General features: G+C 44.7%; 1 protein-coding gene across 24 annotated transcripts in view; it reads left to right on the forward strand.

The window, feature by feature from the left end:
- Positions 1-13,173: 13,173 nt before the first annotated feature.
- Positions 13,174-20,564, forward strand: part of MSH4 (mutS homolog 4) — a 77,567-nt gene continuing 70,176 nt past the window's right edge. For 13 of the 24 annotated variants that reach the window (XM_085867980.1, XM_085867978.1, XM_085867985.1 and 10 more), the window contains exons 1-3: positions 13,181-13,564; positions 14,819-14,974; positions 19,397-19,540. In XM_085867980.1, the coding sequence (XP_085724106.1) occupies positions 13,519-13,564; positions 14,819-14,974; positions 19,397-19,540 (346 nt within the window). In that variant the 5' untranslated portion in view covers positions 13,181-13,518. Of the gene's footprint in view, positions 13,565-14,818; positions 14,975-18,108; positions 18,272-18,291; positions 19,263-19,396; positions 19,541-20,564 lie in introns of those variants that run through there. The other 11 variants (XM_085867991.1, XM_085867988.1, XM_085867981.1 and 8 more) reach the window with 9 other exon arrangements.

Here is a 20,564-nt window from a genome sequence, read left to right on the forward strand (position 1 = left end):
AAATTTCACAAGTATCCCTCGACACACCTCTTCGTGACCACGCCAACAGCGAAGAAGACACGCCCCTCACCTGCTGCCCTTGCTGCTCTAGGCCTTGGATTTAGGGAAGAGTGACGGGTCCAGCGAATCCAAGGATTTCCCCTTCGTGCTGAAGAGTCGTCGTGCTGGTTCTCCCAGTGTCCTGTGTACCGAATAGAGACCGTCACAGAAGAATGAAGGGGGCTGGGGAAGAAAACAGGTGAGAAGGTTGCTTTGCACACAGTGAGTGGGTAACATCCCAATCGACCAGCTGGCAAGGCACAAAATTAGATGAACATTGTTTTTTTTATTTGATTGTTGAAAATAACTACAATGCTATAGAAGAAGAGAGAGAGAGAGAGAGAGAGAGAGAGAGAGAGAGAGAGAAAGAGAGAGAGAGAGAGAGAGAGAGAGAGAGAGAGAGAGAGAGAGAGAGAGAGAGAGAGAGAGAGAGAGAGAGAGAGAGAGAACAATTTGTGATCTTCGACTGCTCAGATAAGAAGAAAATGAAAGAAACAATTGGGGAATATAAAAAAATAATAGAGAGAACCACTGGACAGTCTGGACCTGGAGCTTGTCTGGACCTGGAGCTTGTCTGGACCTGGAGCTTGTCTGGACCTGGAGCTTGTCTGGACCTGGAGCTTGTCTGGACCTGGAGCTTGTCTGGACCTGGAGCTTGCCTTGACCTGGAGCTTGCCTGGACCTGGAGCTTGTCTGGACCTGGAGCTTGTCTGGACCTGGAGCTTGTCTGGACCTGGAGCTTGTCTGGACCTGGAGCTTGTCTGGACCTGGAGCTTGTCTGGACCTGGAGCTTGTCTGGACCTGGAGCTTGTCTGGACCTGGAGCTTGTCTGGACCTGGAGCTTGTCTGGACCTGGAGCTTGTCTGGACCTGGAGCTTGTCTGGACCTGGAGCTTGTCTGGACCTGGAGCTTGTCTGGACCTGGAGCTTGTCTGGACCTGGAGCTTGTCTGGACCCTGGCCTAATGTTGTAACCCAAATTTGGAAGCATTCTGAGTGGTGGGTCTGGAGAGGAAGGTTTTTGAAGGAATTCACGTGATTTCCCTAAAACATTTACGAAGTCTGCCATGTTGACACACTTCCGCTCATGTAATCGGCATGATGATAGGAGGATAGGAGGAAGATGATCGGTCCTCTTTGATGACAGGAGGAAAGACACGGGGTAACATTGCTGGGTCAGATTGCGGTTGTGTGCATCAGGGTGGTGCTGAGGTGTCGTCCACCAGACGGCGGTCTCCTTGGGTTAACCTGAAGCGGTCCCTTCGGGTGGGTGCCTGGAATGTCCTCTCCCGAAGAGAGGATGATCACCTGTCTCTGTTATCATCTGAGCTCAAGCGTTTGAACATCGTATTTGCAGCGCTCTCTGAGGTTCGGACACCGGATATTTGTGCCACTGAGCATTTCTAAAAGGTACGTGATCTGCAGTGAGTGAAGAAGCTGCTGCTTGCCGGTCTGAGGGATGACAGATGGTACGGCAGAGGGTGGAGTCGTCGGCAAAGAGAAATAGAGGATTTTCCAGAGAGTCCGAGAGATCATTGATGAAAACCAGAAAAAGAACAGGGCCCAGAACACGACCTTGAGGAACTCCAGCCTGGACAGGAAGGGGGGATTTCACACGAAACTGTGTAAATCGATTATATATATATATATATATATATATATATATATATATATATATATATATATATATATATATATATATATATATATATATTGAGTCGATGGAGTAGATGAGTGGAGTCGAGGGACAGAATGCGTTGTGAGGGTTTTCAGACAGGTCTTTATTCTCCTCCTTCATCCTTTACTTATTTTTACGTCACGTGCGACCCCTCTATCACGTGACCATGCACGTCGAGCAACAGGAGGTTCATGAGCATCCGCGCTCCATTTCCCATCCAAACCTCGCGCCGTGACCCAACCGACGGTCACCTGACACCTCTGCCGTACTCGAACCCCAACGCTGAAACATTTCTACAACAACTACAACTTCTTTATAAACATGCCGACATCAAGCGCAACAACAACCCAGCGCATGTTCGTGGCTGGAGAGCACCACCAGATGATCTCGCCCCGTGTTCATCTCGGAGACGAGTCACGTGGCAAAGCACAGAGCGAATGAGGGCCATTACCCAGGATAGACGGCTTCGAGGCGAGTGTGCGACGGGACGTCCAGCTTAACGTCCATCCGAGGGACGACGCACACACTGATTAATCACCCTGCCTGTGAACACACCTCACCCTACCACACGTACTGATATCAAGCCGCAACGGGGAACCTCCTCCCTCCATTTACCCCCGACCCTCCTCCCTCCATTTACTCCGACCCTCCTCCCCCCATTTACTCCGACCCTCCTCCCCCCATTTACCCCCGAACCTCCTCCCTTCATTTACCCCCGACCCTCCTCCCTCCATTTACCCCCGACCCTCCTCCCTCCATTTACCCCCGATCCCCTCCCTCCCCCACCCCACCCACACACCCAACACATTACATCCGTTTACCTGTGCTGTGGTGTAATTTAAAGACAATGGAGGAGAGCAGGGGAAGCAAACTCCGGAGAAGTGAACTTTGTGGTTGTAACTTGAGTTCGCTGCAACTGAGAACCAGAGAGTTGGTGTCAAAGCCACCCCAATGCTCGCCTGTTTATACATTTATTGTTTTTAAAAGACTAGTCTAATAATATTTTTTTTATAAAGCATTGCAGTGAAGTTTGATCCAAATAATTTTAAAGCAATATATGTATTTGTATATTGTAATCAGTAAAAAATAGTGTGGTGGATAAAAACATTAAAAAGGAAACTCGAGGGGGAGCACTCGGGAGAGTGCAAAACCTCCGCCGCCAATACTGCTGGGTCACTCAAGTGAACCTTATATCTTATTCATTAAATATGATGTCAACAGCGCTGACAGAGATATACTTCTTTTCTCCAACATTTTTTTTGGGGGGGAAATCACTTAAAACATGTAGAAATGTAAAAAAAACAAGTCGAAATTTTGTTGAAAAAAAAGTTGCAAAAATTTTTTTTTCTCCAACAATTTTTTTTGTGGGGTGGGGGTTGGAAATCACTTAAAACATGTAGAAATGCAAAAATATATATATTTTCTCTAACAATTTTTTTGTGGGGTGGGGGTTCGAAATCACTTAAAACATGTAGAAATGCAAAAAATATATATTTTCTCTAACAATTTTTTTTGTGGGGTGGGGGTTCGAAATCACTTAAAACATGTAGAAATGCAAAAATATATATATATTTTCTCGAACAATTTTTTTGTGGGGTGGGGGTTCGAAATCACTTAAAACATGTAGAAATGCAAAAAATATATATTTTCTCTAACAATTTTTTTTGTGGGGTGGGGGTTCGAAATCACTTAAAACATGTAGAAATGCAAATATATATATATATTTTCTATAACAATTTTTTTTGTGGGGTGGGGGTTCGAAATCACTTAAAACATGTAGAAATGCTAAAAAAAAAATATTTTCTCCAACAATTTTTTTTGGGGGGTGGGGGTTCGAAATCACTTAAAACATGTAGAAATGCAAAAAATATATATATTTTCTCTAACAATTTTTTTTGTGGGGTGGGGGTTCGAAATCACTTAAAACATGTAGAAATGCATATATATATATATATATATATATATATATATATATATATATATATATTTTCTCTAACAATTTTTTTGTGGGGTGGGGGTTCGAAATCACTCAAAAACATGTAGAAATGCAAAAAAAAAAAAATATTTTCTCTAACAATTTTTTTGGGGGGGTGGGGCTTCGAAATCACTTAAAACATGTAGAAATGCAAAAATATATATATATTTTCTCGAACAATTTTTTTTGGGGGGTGGGGGTTCGAAATCACTTAAAACATGTAGAAATGCAAAAAATATATATATTTTCTCTAACAATTTTTTTTGTGGGGTGGGGGTTCGAAATCACTTAAAACATGTAGAAATGCAAAAATATATATATATTTTCTATAACAATTTTTTTTGTGGGGTGGGGGTTCGAAATCACTTAAAACATGTAGAAATGCTAAAAAAAAAACATTTTCTCCAACAATTTTTTTTGGGGGGTGGGGGTTCGAAATCACTTAAAACATGTAGAAATGCAAAAAATATATATATTTTCTCTAACAATTTTTTTTGTGGGGTGGGGGTTCGAAATCACTTAAAACATGTAGAAATGCAAATATATATATATATATATATATATATATATATATATATATTTTCTCTAACAATTTTTTTGTGGGGTGGGGGTTCGAAATCACTCAAAAACATGTAGAAATGCAAAAAAAAAAAAATATTTTCTCTAACAATTTTTTTTGGGGGGTGGGGCTTCGAAATCACTTAAAACATGTAGAAATGCAAAAAAATAAAAATTCTCGAACAATTTTTTTGGGGAGGGGGTAACCAAGTCCAAAATCTAATGGCATGATCCTTGGACCATACCTAACCCCCCCCCGACCAAGTTTCGTCGAAATCCGTCGAGGAGTTTTTCCGTAATACAAAAACTTTAACATTTTCACGCTCACACTCACGCCGGGGGTATCGATATAGCTCTCTGTTCTTCGAACAGGCGAGATAAAAACGGGAGGAGAAAGTCGGAGAGATTAAAATGAAATGAGAGGAAAGAAGTTCCCGCCAAAAGCTGTGTGACTCCACCCCAGTGGGCGGTCCCTTCCTCCCTCGACTCCACCCCAGTGGGCGGTCCCTTCCTCCCTCGACCCCACCCCAGTGGGCGGTCCCTTCCTCCCTCGACCCCACCCCAGTGGGCGGTCCCTTCCTCCCTCGACTCCACCCCAGTGGGCGGTCCCTTCCTCCCTCGACCCCACCCCAGTGGGCGGTCCCTTCCTCCATCCCACCACGTTTTTTCCATCTGCCATTTTCTCGGTCGCAGCGATCAATTCTCCGTCAAGTCGTGGATCCACATCGGACGCGAGTCTTGGATTCTTCACTTGTTCTTCTCATCATCTTCGCAACATTGAACAAGCTGGACCCCAAGATGTCGCCCAAGTGCAGCGTGCCGGAGAGGAGGTGTTCCAAGAGCCTGCTAAAGCGCCCACTAAGCCCTTATGAACTCTGGTCCAAGTCAGAGAGGCCGAAAATCAGTAAGCAGTTCCTGGGTCTTCCGTACGAGCAGAAAACGAAGATCATGCGCTCTCGCTGGAACCTTCTCGAGGAGAGGGAAAAGCTTCCTTTTCAGGAGGAGGCCAAGAGGCTTCGTGAGAAACAAAAGGTCGACCAGGACTCAATACCCAAGGTGGATCCGAACGGAGGGTCTTCGACGTGTCCCCGACCGTCGACACGTTCCCTTTGCAGTGACAAAGTTCCCGAGGATCCAAAACTCCGCGAACACAAACTCACCGGGTCGACCCACTCGGTCACCGCCGAGGACTCCCAGAACAAGGCGGGAACCGCAGAAGATGGACCTCCACGGGAGACCGAACGGAAGACTCCGATGGTCGCACCTTCAGACCGGTCCACCACCGAGGCCGTGACACCTCCTTGCAGGTCGTTTTGGGATTACCTTTCATTAATTCACGGTTTTGACCCATGGTCCATGAATCCCAGCGGCACGCTCGGTCCACAGACGGGGAAGACCCCTTCGTATCGTGACCTTGCGGCGTTTTGGGGACGCGACGAAGATGAAGAACGAAACAAACCGTCACACTTCTCGTTCCCTCAACTCACGCTGGAGGATCTCGGCGTCTTATTGGGGGTCGACCCGAAGATGGCGAAGACCCTTTTGTGTGCGGACCGCGCGGTGTTTCGTGGACCTGACGAAGATGAAGAACGAAACAAACAACCTTCACCCTGCTCTCGCCCTGAGCTCAGCCTGGAGGATGTGTGCGCCATATTGGGGTTCGAACCCTTCATGGTCTCTTAAATCCTCTCCCCCTAATGAGGGGTTCACACCCCATCAAACAACCTCAACTCTGGCTCTTTAGAACATGTTGTTGTGGTGGTTGTTGTGGTTGTTGTTCCTTTTCGTTTTGTCAATTGAGACCATGGTCGCTGCCCTCTGAAGACCTCGGCCCCTCGGAGATCGTTTTACACGTGATGAGTGTTCAACTCGATTCCAACGGTCGTCGTTTCCTCCTGATCTTGACTTGTTCCTCCTGATTTTGACTTGTGTCGGTAGTTGTGCGGAAGGTCCACTTGGTTCTCGGAGGGTATCGTTTGACCCATCGGATGTACAGGTCCCCGGTGTCTGTGGGTCCTTCACCTCGTTCTCCTCTTGCTGTTCCATGTTGTCGTCGATTCCACGTCACGTGATCACGTGCGATCCCATCAATGCAATGACTTGTCCAATGATTTTAACATAAACTCGTGTTTTGGTGTCCGGTTGAACGTTTGGACTTTACTTTCCTTTTAACTTGTTACTTTACCCTGAGTCACGTGACATATCTGAGTGGAAGCAGTAGTCCACGGCAGGTGTTTAAATCCACGATGGTCTGAAATGTTTACAATCATCACACACACATCAGTGGGGTTTACACTGATTACAATCCTGGTTTAAAATGTTTGTATTTTCTTCCTTGAGCATAATTACGTCATCATTAACAACATGGGGGTTTTCAAAAATGGGAGGTACATCATTTACTCATTGGCTGGGGTAGTTTACATGATGTGGAGCTGTGTAATTATTCACTATTTCCACATTAGCTGGGGTAGTTTACATGATGTAGAGCTGTGTAATTGTTCATCATTTCCACATTAGCTGGGGTAGTTTACATGATGTGGAGCTGTGTAATTGTTCATCATTTCCTCGTTAGCTGGAGCAGTGTACATGATGTAGAGCTGTGTAATTGTTCATAATTTCCTCGTTGGCTGAGATAGTTTACATGATGTGGAGCTGTGTAATTGTTCATCATTTCCTCGTTAACTGGAGTAGTTTACATGATGTGGAGCTGTGGAATTATTCTTCATTTCCTCGTTAGCTGGGGTAGTTTACCTGATGTGGAGCTGTGTAATTATTCATCATTTCCTCATTAGCTGGGGTAGTTTACATGATGTAGAGCTGTGTAATTGTTCATCATTTCCTCGTTGGCTGAGGTAGTTTACATGATGTGGAGCTGTGTAATTATTCATCATTTCCTCGTTAGCTGGGGTAGTTTACCTGATGTGGAGCTGTGTAATTATTCTTCATTTCCTCGTTAGCTGGGGTAGTTTACATGATGTGGAGCTGTGTAATTATTCATCATTTCCTCGTGAGCTGGGGTAGTTTACCTGATGTGGAGCTGTGTAATTGTTCTTCATTTCCTCCTGTATTTTTTCCTGCATTTTTGTGTTTTCAAATTTTGGGGAATTAATTACAGTATTTTATCGAAGTGACCAAACGACCTGATCGGGATATCAGAATTTGTGCCAATCAATGTTCTTCATTTCAAAGTTAAAACTGAAAGGGCACTCTTCGAAGTCGCCAGCTCTGCCTCCACCCACATTATTACATCATTATACAAACTTTCACCAAGTTTGATTTGAAACCCTGAACCCAAATTCAAAGTATATCAAATAATTATGGCTGCCAGACCTTGCGTCCGATCAGGTTGAAATTTAAAGCATACATTCCACATGAGCACCACATCATAACTGTGTCATTTCACATCGATTGATGAAGCGGTCCAAGAGAAAGATTTTAAAAAGTTTTTTGTTCAAACCAATATGGCTGCCAAACCTTGTGACCTGTCAATTATTCATGAACACCCTGGTATCCCCAAGCCTTGGGGAACATGTGTGTGATGGTTCCCGTGAAATCCAGCCGTTCCTGAAAAGAAGATTTTTTTATAAGGTTTTAGGGTAAATCCAATATGGTTGCTAAACCATGTGACCTATGACGTCATAGGTGTTGAACTTTCTGTTCCTTGTGGATATGCGGTCATACTTGTAAAGTTTCTCCTCAATCTGTTCAGCCATTTCGGAGATTTTTGAAGAAAAAAAAAAAGGCTGCCGAACCACGTGACCGATGACGTCATCATTTTGTTTCTGTTCACCAATTTATCCAGAGATGAACCTTAAAAAATTTTCATGCTCATCTGATGTAGCATTCTACGTATGCATTTATGACGTCATAACTATGACATCATTAAAAAAAAATCACACTTATTTCGCGTGGGGAGAACTTGACAGTTGCCAAGTTTCAATTCTTTCCACGGAGAGGTTTCGAGGATATAGAGGTCCAACACCTCTTTTTTCGAACATGGCTGCGATACCACGTCCTGATGGAGCTGAAGGGAGGTCCTGACTGAGGTCACATCTATTGAACAACCCAAGAATCAGGATGGATCGATCCACTGTCGCCATATTGTGACTTGCGATGATTCCTTCCAGTGCGAACTTGACATCCGGCCTTGGTGCGCGTGCGTCTGCAGGAATAGTGGTGAACTGACCAAATTCCCATGTCAGGTAGTGGGATCAGAGAGACACTGTCAGTACCTCCACGTCCTTGGAACAACAACATTCAGGTTCCATAAAATCTTTGGCCCAATTCAAATTCACCAACATACATAACCCAACATTTTTGGCCTTGCCGGATGATGCAACTCGCCCGAATCATCTCAAACCCATGGAAGGCCACGTCATCCCTTCCATCGAGCGAGAGCTCATCGAAGGGAAAACAGGACCAGGTACCTTGTGGTCTCCTCGTTTAAACCGTCGCTGAAGACCTCCACGAGCACCTCGTTTTTTATTTATTCCCCTCAACCCTGAGTGCACCATTCTCAAATGGCAGGTGCACAACATCTCTTTGGGTAACACCATCAGTACCGTGGGAAGGCAGGTTCAGCAGGAACTCTCGAGCGTACGTGATGACGCCATCTTGGGAAGAACGTCCATGAAGTGAGGGACAAATGTGTGTCCAACCCGTGACCGTTCGTACATTCCCAATGGTGATTTACTCTTTTCTTATACACATGGTCGAGGCTCATGGAACGGCGGAAGAGCTTGTTCGAGGTCACTGAACGGATCAGGGACAGAAAGAACGGTTGAGAGAGGGGGATACAACCAACAGCAGAGTTGAAAGCCAAAATGGAGGCAGCCTGGGACAAACATTGGGAGTTAGGTGGACAAGATGATACCTGGGGTGAACTGGATGGAAAGGAAACTCCCTGGAGGGAAAACTGGAAATCTGGAAGGAGGTTGAGCAATTGGGGTGGGGGTGAGGGGGGGGCAGACGATTGAATCATTATGCTATTGCTATGTTTGGTGATGAGCTCCAGGAGGTGTGAAACGTGTGTGTAGGTACATGACTCTCTCTCCTTGTGGAATGTTGCACCATTGTCCGTAAGGCATGATTCATGCTGTCAGATGCCCCAAGGGCCTCAGTGCAGCACAACGTCATGGTGATAACACAGTGTTGCTGTCTGTTGGACAGCGGATTATCATTATACACATATTATCCTGGATAAACCTGCTCACTGTGGTATCGGCAAGGTGGAAGTAGCCATCCCAACTTATGAGAATGTTTGCATGCACACCCCGGGTCCATTGGCACACTTTTGAACATGACGTGCTATTACAGGAGAACGTGATTGGCCGGAGCCGAAGAAAGTGGGAGGAGACTCCGCGATCTCTTCTGCAGCGAAAGCGTCGCCGCGCTCTGCTTTTCCACCAATCGGAACGCGTCGCTCCTTTTCACTGCGATTGACATCTCGGTCCTTCACCTGTTTTTTTTTTTTTTTGTGGACCTTGACAATTCGTCCACAGAATTACACACCTTCTGCTGTTCCTGGCCTGGGTTTGTTGTTGCATTGTCAGATTCCTCAACTTCTCCAACCACCGCACAACGACCCTGCTCCGCTCCAACCAGCCCCTCTCGGAATAGTCAGTGCTCAAGGGTCGTCGTTCTCATCAGGACTTCAAATTCCACATTATCGTTTAAATGTGTCGGTACGAACTCACCAAGTCACGCGGACACAACACCGAAATAACTTGTAGAGATACTCGGTTTTGACACGTCACTGACAGATGTAACTTTTTAATGCGCTCGTGTCAACTGTGCTGCGGACATCTGTGGCTGGCTTTTTGTCACCACCTCCACAACTCTGGCATGATGGCTTTGCACCCCTTGATTTAAAAAATAATGTTTTTTTCCTCGGACACACCCGATTAAAAACTCGAGGAGAGAGGCTATTCCATGAATTAACTGGAGCCCGTCCTGTGCCGAGCCCTTATAATGTTCATTACATTCCTTAAGGACAAAGTCCTTCACTCTGTTCCTCACAAAGTACACAACTATGTTCCTTGAAGAGTCCGTAACAATGTTCCTTGCAGACAAAGCCTTGAAACAAAACAACGAAACACACACAAACACACAATGGCTCGATATCACTGTGAATCACTTTGCTGGTGATTTCAACAAAACACTGCATAAAACAAATAAAACAAAATATTCTTTTGTGGGATCACAACTGCACCACTTTACTCTTTTCAGGTCAGGGCCTGAACAAGCACACAGTTGAGAGGATCGTTTGTGATGTCACATCCCATTAGATCACTTTATGGCTGCGCTTATTCAGAAGATGAACATTCCTCAATTATTCATTTCACACACTAATTATTGGATTACATGGGATTTGAACCAAGGACTTTGAATATGATAACACTCACCTGTACCACTTACCTGCCGCATGAACTGTTAATCACTTTCTTAAACTCATCCATAAACATAGAGGAGTCTGACAGAAAACGATTGGGCGGCGTGGCGGGTGATGAATGTGAAAAGGGATCAAAACTCCACCATTGTTTGTGTATGTAATATGTAGATATTGGGAAGTTGTGGATCATTTGTTCAAATGTGGATAATCTACAAGGAAATCCAACACAGGTGGAGCCGTTCAGCCTGCGCATCATCAACTCCACACTAATTTATCAACACGAGATCCAAAGAAGAAAATGCAATTTTTTTAATTTTTGTGGGTTTATTTATTTATTTTTACAGTATTATTATTTTACTTTAAGTTTTTGTCGTTTTGTTTGTTTTTTTTTTCTCCACAGGGAAGGGGGCATGGGCTTGGTTAAATAACGCACATCAACCAGACAACCCCCCTTGACAAGACCCCCACCAACAGCACTCTGTACACAATCACCCATCAATACTCAAAGGACCTAAAAGTCTTATCAACATCCCAATACCCCTCTATCTCCATAACTTCCAGGTACCTATCTAATTCTAATTTACACTTGTCTACTGTATTCCTGCCACTACCTTTCCAGGAAGGCCATTCCATGCATTGACCGGAGCCCGTCTCCGCCTTCACAGAATCCTTGCACAAACAATGTTTTGGTCATTTCATCCTTTATGCTCCCCTTCCTCCACCACATTTCGATCGTTACTTAAAAGGAGGTCGAACACTGCACGACCCCTCGTGAGGTTATCTGCAAACTGGGTTAAAAAGCAATCCTGGACGAAAACTAGGAAATCCTCATTTGCTCTCCTCTTTCCCTGTTCCTGGACCCAATCTATCCCTGGAAAGTTAAAATCCCCCATTATCAATACTCTTTCCTTACCACATGCCCTTTTGAATTCTTCATGTACTCCTTCCTCCTCTTCCTCCCCCCCCTTATAAAAGGATCCTTCCAGTGTCTTCCTGTTTTTACAATCTCTAATCTTGACCCACACAGAATCCTCAACATGACTTCCCTCTTTAATATCACCCCTTTCTCTTGATGCAATGCTCCCTTACCCAGATTGTTACTCCTTTTTTTATTTTTTGTGTGCATTGACGCACAACACACAACGCACAACAAGGGGGACAGGGGAGAAGAGGGGAGTGAGACGGAAGGACAAAACAGTGGGGAACAGAGACATGAGATCTGTGGAAGGGAGAGGGATGGGGTGGGGAACCTGGGTATACAGGATGGACATTACAGCGACCTTCAACAAGGAAAGCAGGGAATTTGAAGGAGGTGAGTTTTTGGTGGATTAACTCTGTTTCGGCAGCACCGACGCTCTCTCTCTGCGGTCTCCTGGGCTCCTGGGAACAATCCTGGAGAGGTCGCCACTCGGACAGAACAATCCTGCAGAGGTCGCCACTCGGACAGAACAATCCTGGAGAGGTCGCCACTCCGACAGAACAATCCTGGAGAGGTCGCCACTCCGACAGAACAATCCTGGAGAGGTCGCCACTCCGACAGAACAATCCTGGAGAGGTCGCCACTCCGACAGAACAATCCTGGGGAGGTCGCCACTCCGACAGAACAATCCTGGGGAGGTCGCCACTCCGACAGAACAATCCTGGAGAGGTCGCCACTCCGACAGAACAATCCTGGAGAGGTCGCCACATGCATGTTGTGTCATGGTTACTGTACGACACACACAAACACATGTCCATCAACCAAGATCTGTTATTTCCCTTAACATGGACGTACGATGTTTGAACCATGGCAACAACTCGATCCCTGGTACGGACAAGCACCACGGGTCACGACAGCGATCGTCACGTGACACATCCCAAGTAAAGTGATATCACAAATGATTATTATCATCATGATCATGTCACAAACACAGTGTCCATTACTTTAAACAGCACATCAGCACTGGCAGCCTTGTCCACATGCATTAAACAGAGCCACAATGCTCAACCGTGACGTCACACACACGGTGTTGCGTCATGGTAAATCGTATGGTAAAATACCGCACATCGTGCATCCCCATCTCTCAATGGTGAAGAACCACGTTAAAATTAAATAATTCCCGTATGCGGATCCGGATTTGGATGTTTACCAAAATCGAATCAGTTCGTCCTTGTCGCACACCGAACCTGCACAGCAAATTTCATGCGAATCCGTTCAGAACATTTTGAGATATCCAGTTCACAGACACAGACAGACAGAAAGGGGTGAAATCATCGCCTCCCTCCTTCCACCTTCGGCAGTGGGCGGTAACAAATCACGTGACTCCAAAATGACCAGCACCAATCCTCACGCACCAGCAGAGTCCCCGCCCCTCAGGGAAACCTTGTTCCCAGCATGCAACACGATCTTCTGACGCATGCATTAATTTAGGCGGTGTATAAGATTTTAAAATTAGTTTTCGGATTTTTAAATGATCTTTTCCACAGACGAGCGGAAAATCGTGAACAAACCAACGTTAAGAGGGAAACATCGTTGTGTTGGAAATTGAGACGCCATTGTCGGCGAGTTTCTGCAGAGATCGTATTTTTTGGAGTCTCGTAAAGAATCTCCTCAGACTGTGGCCATTCCTGTCATCATTTGTCGTCTCAATTTCGTGTGACGATTAAATAAATGTTTCGGTTTGGAAATTGCTCGAAGAGATTCGGAAAAAAGTGCGAAACCGATTTTGCGCGAGAGGCAATTTCAACTGTGACCTTCTCAACACGTGGTTCTCAACACGTGATTCTCAACACGTGATGTTCCCTTTCCTGTTGTCACTTTCCTCACAGGAACTCAAGGCGATTATTACCACAACCAGCCGGTTGTACCCACGTGTTCCACCCACGTGTTCACTTTCCAAATGGACCGGACCGGTGATGCTGAAGAGGAGGAGAGTTCACTGTGTGGTGAATCTTGTAACATTTCCATTTTGAACCTCGTTACCGAACTTCGGTTAATTTACTTCAGACATTTATCGGGGGCTCTGCTTGGTACCCGACGGTCCAGTGCTGTAGTCGGTATTGATAAATACATTGTATTTGTTGACTGTTCGTCACATTTCCTGAGGTAGTCGTGACGTCGAAAATTTCCTGAGGTAGTTACGTCACCTGAGGTACCGGATACCGGGTAGTCGTTACGTCGGTCTCCTCGGTTGTGGGTTGAATCCTCCTCATGAATTACTGTCGTTGTCGGTTGAATGATCAGATGGTGGCCCCAACCCACACAAGCCAACCGCATGGACCCACAATGCATCACTCGTTCATCGGTTCATGCTAATTACAGTAAAACCACAACATTCACCGTTGGGAATGGGTGTGGGGGTTGGGGGGAGGGGGGGTTGGTCCCCCAAAAAGAGATATTTCCTTTCTTCTCAGAAACGACACACAATTCCGATGAAACTTCACTCCAACCTGCATCACCCACGGTGTAGTAAAGTTTGTTCATGTCATGAAAAAAAATTCAGGCTCCACGGGTGAGGGGGGTGCCCCCCAAAAATATGCATTTGCTTTCTTCTCAGAAACTACGCACATGATTTTGATGAAACTTGACCACAACCTTCATCATTCCTGATGTACCAAAGATTGTTTATGCCGTTAAAAAAAACTCCAGGTCGAAGGGGGTCCATTCCAGGATTGCCCCCCAAAATAGGTATTTGCTTTATTTTCAGAAATGACGCACACAATTCTGATGAATCTTCACGACAATCTTCATCACCCTTGATGGACCAAAGTTTGTTCACAACATCGGAAAAAAATTGGGGTCGAAGTGGATGTTAGGGGGGTTGCCCCCCAAAAGAGGTATTTGCTTTTTCTCTGAAACCCCACACACAGTTCCGATGAAACTTGACCACAACCTTGATCACCTGTGATGTACCAAGGTGTTTTCATGTCATTAAAAATAATCCATCGGTATTTACTTTCTTCTCTGTTATATATTTTGTGGGTCATCCATGCCTCCCAGTGGTTCCCTGGTTATCTTGTCGAGCCGCCACCAGGTGAGCACCCAGGGGTATTGCCCCTATGTTTTTTGGATATGTTCTGCTTGAGCTCAAAGCTGGTTTTAATATTCGATGCATGATTTGTAAATACCTCCATGTGAATTACTAAAATGCAAAGAACATGCAAGAAACATTTTTTTGGTTTATTTGAAATTTTTTATAGGTATGGCTTGGTCTCCTCACCCGATGAGACCTCCAAAAATGACTTCGGATCAAAACAACACTAATGCTTTGCTGGATCTCATGGAGAAAACCGGAAACACCCTAATCCAGGAAAATGGACAGCGGCGGTTTGGGCCCCCACCTGGGCCCCCACCTGGTATGGATGTCTATTCATTCGGTAGGAATTTATTAGCTTTCATTAAATTCATCACATTGACTTAGTTCTTCGGAAGAAAACATCAAAATTGTCCTTCAAGCTGTTCATAACATTCCATCAGTCTTGAACCAATTGTGACCATCGGAGAAAACTGCTCTTTTATACAGATATATTCTGCCAGACTGCTTGATGTACTGAGACACAATGTCGATTGGATAGAAAATAATGGGAATAACAGGGTTCGATTCCAAACAGCTTTCTCCTCTCTACACTGCTCAGGCTTTTTATTACAATACACGAGCAAAGATACCCCGGCATTGCCCAACGCCAGGCAACGCGTGCCCCTCTTCCCACCCCTGACGTTGGATGCCCAACGCACAATGTTGGATGCCCATTCGGCGACGAGCTTTGGAAGCCAACTTCGAGATGTGGTTTTCCCAAGAAAGTTCATGGCTGATCGTCAGACCGAAACGTTTAAGTGAGTGAACTTCTTCAAGAGGATTGTTCAGAAAGTAAATGGGAGAGGAGGAGTTGACAGACAGTCCTTTTGCGGAGAGAGTGAGATTTGTGAGGATTGAAAGACACATTCCAAGTGTTTGACCAACTCATCAGCAAAGTGCAGTCATCAGAAAAGAGAAACAAGGAAATTACAAGGAAATTTAACACAGGTGGAGGCCATTCATCCCATCATGCCTGCGCGAACACCACACTAATTTATCAACACAAGATCCAAGGAAGAAAATACAAAAAAAAGTTTTTAATTAATGAAATTAATATTTTGCTTGTTTGATTTATTTGTTTATTTATTTATTTTTTGTCGTCCCCGCCCCTCAAGGGAGGGGGCATGGGCTTGGTTAAAACACACAACATCAACCACACAACCCCCCTTGACAAGACCCCCACCAACAGCACTTCGTACACAATCACCCATCAATACTCAAACGACCAAAAAGTCTCATCAACATCCCCATACCCCTCTGTCTCCATAACTTCCTGGTTCCTATCTAATTCTAATTTAAACTTATTTACTTTTTCTGCTGCCATTACCTTTCTCGGCAGAACATTCCAAGTATTTACTCCCTGAGTGAAGTCCCCTGCCTTACTACTCTTCTTCTTTACTCTCAGGCTTATGGCCTCTGGTTCTATCACTGCCTCCTCTGTTGAATAATTAATTAATCTGCACTTATTTTATCTTTACCGTTCATTATCTTAAACATCTCATCTCTTCGTAATCTCGTCCTTTCTCGTGAATAAAGCCCTGTCTCCTTCAGCCGCTCCTCATAGCTGAGTCTCGCTCGGCCCGGAATCAATCTGGTAGCCCTGCGCTGAACCCTCTCTGGCATCGATGTCCTTCCAGAACTGTGGTGACCAGAACTGCACACAATATTCCAGATGTGGCTCTCACTAAATTCCTGTACAATTTAAACACCACCTCTTTTGATTTATAATTGATCCCCCTCCGAATACAACCTAAAACCCTGTGTTCTTTACCTATAGCTGCCTGACACTGTGCTGCCTGCTTACCTCCCATATCTATTACCACCCACAGATCCTTCTCCTGTGTGACACGCTCGAAAATTACCCCTTACATCCTGTAATCTCTATTTTCATTGTTCTTTCCCATCCCCAACACCTCAAACTTGCCCAGGTTAAATTACATCTGCCAATCTTCTGCCCAATCTATGCAAGTATCAATAATTTCCTGTATCTGATCACCACCCACTCTGCTATCCACCTTACCTCTAAGCTTTGTGTCATCTACAAATTTGGAAAGCTCACTCTTCACCCCACTATCCAAATCATTGATGTAAATACTGAATCGTAATAATGGTCCGAGTAATGGTCCCTGAGGTACCCTGCTACTTACATCCTCCCAGCAAGACATCCTACTCACAGCCACTCTTTGCTTCCTACCACGAAGCCAGTTTGCAATCCAATGAGCTACCTGACCAGCCACTCCACGAGCCCTCACTTTGGCTAACAACCTCCGATGTGGTACCTCATAAAATGTCTTCTTAAACTCCAGTTATACTATATCCACTGCCTTTCCCTCATCCACCCAATCAGACCCTGCTTCATAGAACTCTAAAAGATTTGTTAAACAGGAATTACCTTTGGTAAACCCATGCTGACGACCTTTAATTAGTTTGTATTTATTCAAATGGTTCCTCAACTGGTCCTTAATTAATGTCTCCAACACCTTCCCCATAACTGAAGTCAAACGAACAGGTCTGTAGTTTCCCAATTCTTCTCTGGATCCTTTCTTGAATAATGATGCTACATTTGCTACTCTCCAATCCTCCGGTACCTGTCCTGACTCCAGGAAACTTTTTAAAATATCCGTTAACATCTCGCTTACCTACACAGCCACCTCCATCAACACTCTCGGGTGCATATTATCTGGACCCGGAGCCTTATCTATTCTCAGATTACCTCGCTGTTCTTTTACTTCCTCCACTCCAACCTCGATCTTCTGTAAAAGCCCTTCCTCACCTCCTCGATAAACACTCTCAGCTATTGGCAATTCTCCTGACTGTTCTTGTGTGAAACTTGAAGAAAATACCTGTTTAATAAGCCTGCCATCTCACTTTCATCACTAACCGCTCTCCCAGTGCTATTCCTCAATTAGCCCACGCTGCCCCTAACCTCTTCTTTTCCCCTGATATACTGAAGGAAAGCCTTGTTATGCGCTGCTGTATACAATTGCACCGAGTTTGAAATGTCCCCGGTGTCCACCACATCTCCGGTGTCCCCCCCCCCCCACATGCCTCAAGACAGCCAATAACGGCCGTCCGGTAGATGCAGTGCGTAACCTAGACGGAAATAGCGAGAATTGTCGTTAATACCCGAGTATTTCAATGGAAATTTGTGAAACGAATGTGTTATATATGTGAAAACCATTTAATTTATTGTTTGACTTGAAAAAAACCAAGAAACGCGCCCCTCTCATGTACGAACGAATGAAAGACGTCATTTCCGCCCACCATCGCATTTCGCTCCGAAAGACGTCATTTCCGCCCACCATCGCATTTCGCGCCGAAAGACGTCATTTCCGCCCACCATCGCATTTCGTGCCGAAAGACGTCATTTCCGTCCACCATCGCATTTCGCTCCGAAAGACGTCATTTCCGCCCACCATCGCATTTCGCCCCAAAAGACGTCATTTCCGCCCACCATCGCATTTCGCGCCGATCGCCGAACGCTGAAAGCTAAGTTATTATGATGCCATCATTCTTCTGCGGCTCCCTGCCACGCTGTATCGAACGATTTCATTCCATCTGTTATATATATATAAAGGTGCTTATCTCAATAATGACGAGATTTTTACATTTCAAATATTAAGTCCGCTTTTTAATTGTTTTTCAACTGAAAAAGCATAAATTGCAGATTTTAACATTAGTGAACTCATTTGCTGTATTGAAGGATTTCACTTGTTATGTTTAGTATTCTAAGCCATGTCCTTCTCATACTCTCTTTTGGTTTGCCGAGTTATTTTCTTAACTTGCCTCTGTTTACTTCGATAATGATATAAATCTAACTCCAGTCCTGTTATTTTATAAAGGGTTTTGTTTTATAAAGATAAAGAGGGTTTTCCAGAGAGTCAGAGAAATCATCAATGAAGATAAGGAATCGGACGGGGCCCAGAAAACTGCCTTGGAGTACTCCAGCCATGACAGCGAGAGGAGATGGGAGGATTTGGTTGAATGTCACACATTGGCTGCAAGAACAGAGGAAGTCAGTCAGCCAAGTGTGCACTTTGCCTTGGATGCCATAGTCAGAGAATTTTGGAGAGCAATGTGGGGTCCAGACTGCATGGACATCTTAAGATATCTCCAGAGAGACGGCCCTGGTCTCGTGTCTGACATTGAGGGCCTCCATCCATTGTTGGGAAAGTAGAAGCAGCATGTTCAAGGCAGAGTGAACTGCTCTGAATCCGAGTTGGTGATAGTGAGATGAGGCTGTTGGAGAAAAGGATGGATTTCAAATCAACTGCAATAATGGATTGAATCCATGACATTTGTGATGATTAGAAGTAAGCTGATAGGTTTGTAGTTAAGGGGGTCCTTTTTTTGCACTTTGTTTGTATAAGGCAGTGATGTTGGCAGATTTTCGAGCAGATGGAACAATACCTGGCAAATAATAATCATTCCAAGTCGTGGAGGTTTTTTGTTCTCAGAGTTTTTGGTCCAAGGGCTCTTTTCAAGATCGTTACCGAGTCCCAGACAGCTTTCAACTGCAGTTCGTTTGTAGTAATATTCACAGGGATGGTACTTCAGATCTCCATGAGGTTTGTTTTCGTGTGACTGTGTGTGTGTTATTGTGTGTGTGGGTGTGCCTGTGTTAGTGTGTGCGTGTGTGTGTGTGTTTGTACGTGTGTTTTGTCAGTTTGATAAGTTAATATTTCCTTCTTGGCTCTTGCAGTTCGGCGAATGCTACTCCAGCCCCTTGATTCAGAAATGCCAGACCATTTTCTGCAAAATCCTCAGGCCCCCTTCAGTTCTGGATTTGTTTCATCTCTTGAGGAACACAGAGATGAACAAGCATCAGGTGTAGACAAGGGGACAGGTATGTCCTGTTCATATTTTTTGCTCATCTGCTTTTTCATGCTTCACATTTCTCCTTTATTGTTCCCCTACCGGTTTCACTGGAGGGGATGATCAGTTTGCTCTCCATCTGTCCGTCTGTCCGTCCGTCCCACCTGTGGTTTTCTCGAATTCTCTCCCACACCCTTTCATCAATTTTTCACAGTTTTGTCCTTTTTGGACTTGAAATTATCACATCGGTGTCGGGGACGTGGATTGGAAAGCAATCATCGCTCTTGTTATTTATAGGATTCACATTTTTAATATCTATTTGCTTGAAACATTTTTATTACATTTTTACTGTTGGTTTCGTCTCGTTCAAAAAAAAAACTTTTTGATCAAGTTGTTCAATCGATTTTAACAACAATCTTATTGGCACCTTTGAGAAGTTTTAAGAAATCATTTGATTTCAAGCAGGTAATTCCCCTTTACTTTGGAATTGAACTCACCTGTGGTGAGTTGCAAGTACTTGCAATAAAAAAATCCCTCATTCAACCAGTTTTAATGGAGAAAAGGAGTCATTCTGCTGTTTTGTGTCACTGTGTGTACCGCAATGAGCATGGAGAAAAGAAAGAAAACCAGAGGATTGTCTGAGGAGGTCAAACACAAGATTGTATCCAAGCATGGACAATCTCAAGGTTACAAGACCTTGGTTTCAAGACAATACAAGGTTACAAGACAAGGAACCCAGAGACCTTGATGTTCCTGTGTCCACCATACACAATGTTGTCAGGAAGTTTAAGGCCCATGGCACCGCAGCCAACCTCCCTGGACGTGGCTGCAAGAGAAAACTTGATCGAAGATTGCAGAAAAGGATTGTTCGAATGGTGGAGAAACACCTCGATCAACTGCCAAACAGATTCAAGCTGACCTTCAGACACAAGGTACGACAGTTTCAACTCACACCATCCGTCGCGAACTCAATGAAAGGGGTTCTCTGGAAGGAGACTCAGGAGGACCCGACTGCTGAGAGAGAGAGACATGAGAAAGCCCGACTGGCATTTGTC

This window comes from Eptatretus burgeri, unplaced genomic scaffold (genome assembly GCF_056783735.1).
Source record: "Eptatretus burgeri isolate ZD-2024b unplaced genomic scaffold, Ebu_testis_v1 Ebu_testis_scaffold_3154, whole genome shotgun sequence".
Taxonomy (NCBI): domain Eukaryota; kingdom Metazoa; phylum Chordata; class Myxini; order Myxiniformes; family Myxinidae; genus Eptatretus; species Eptatretus burgeri.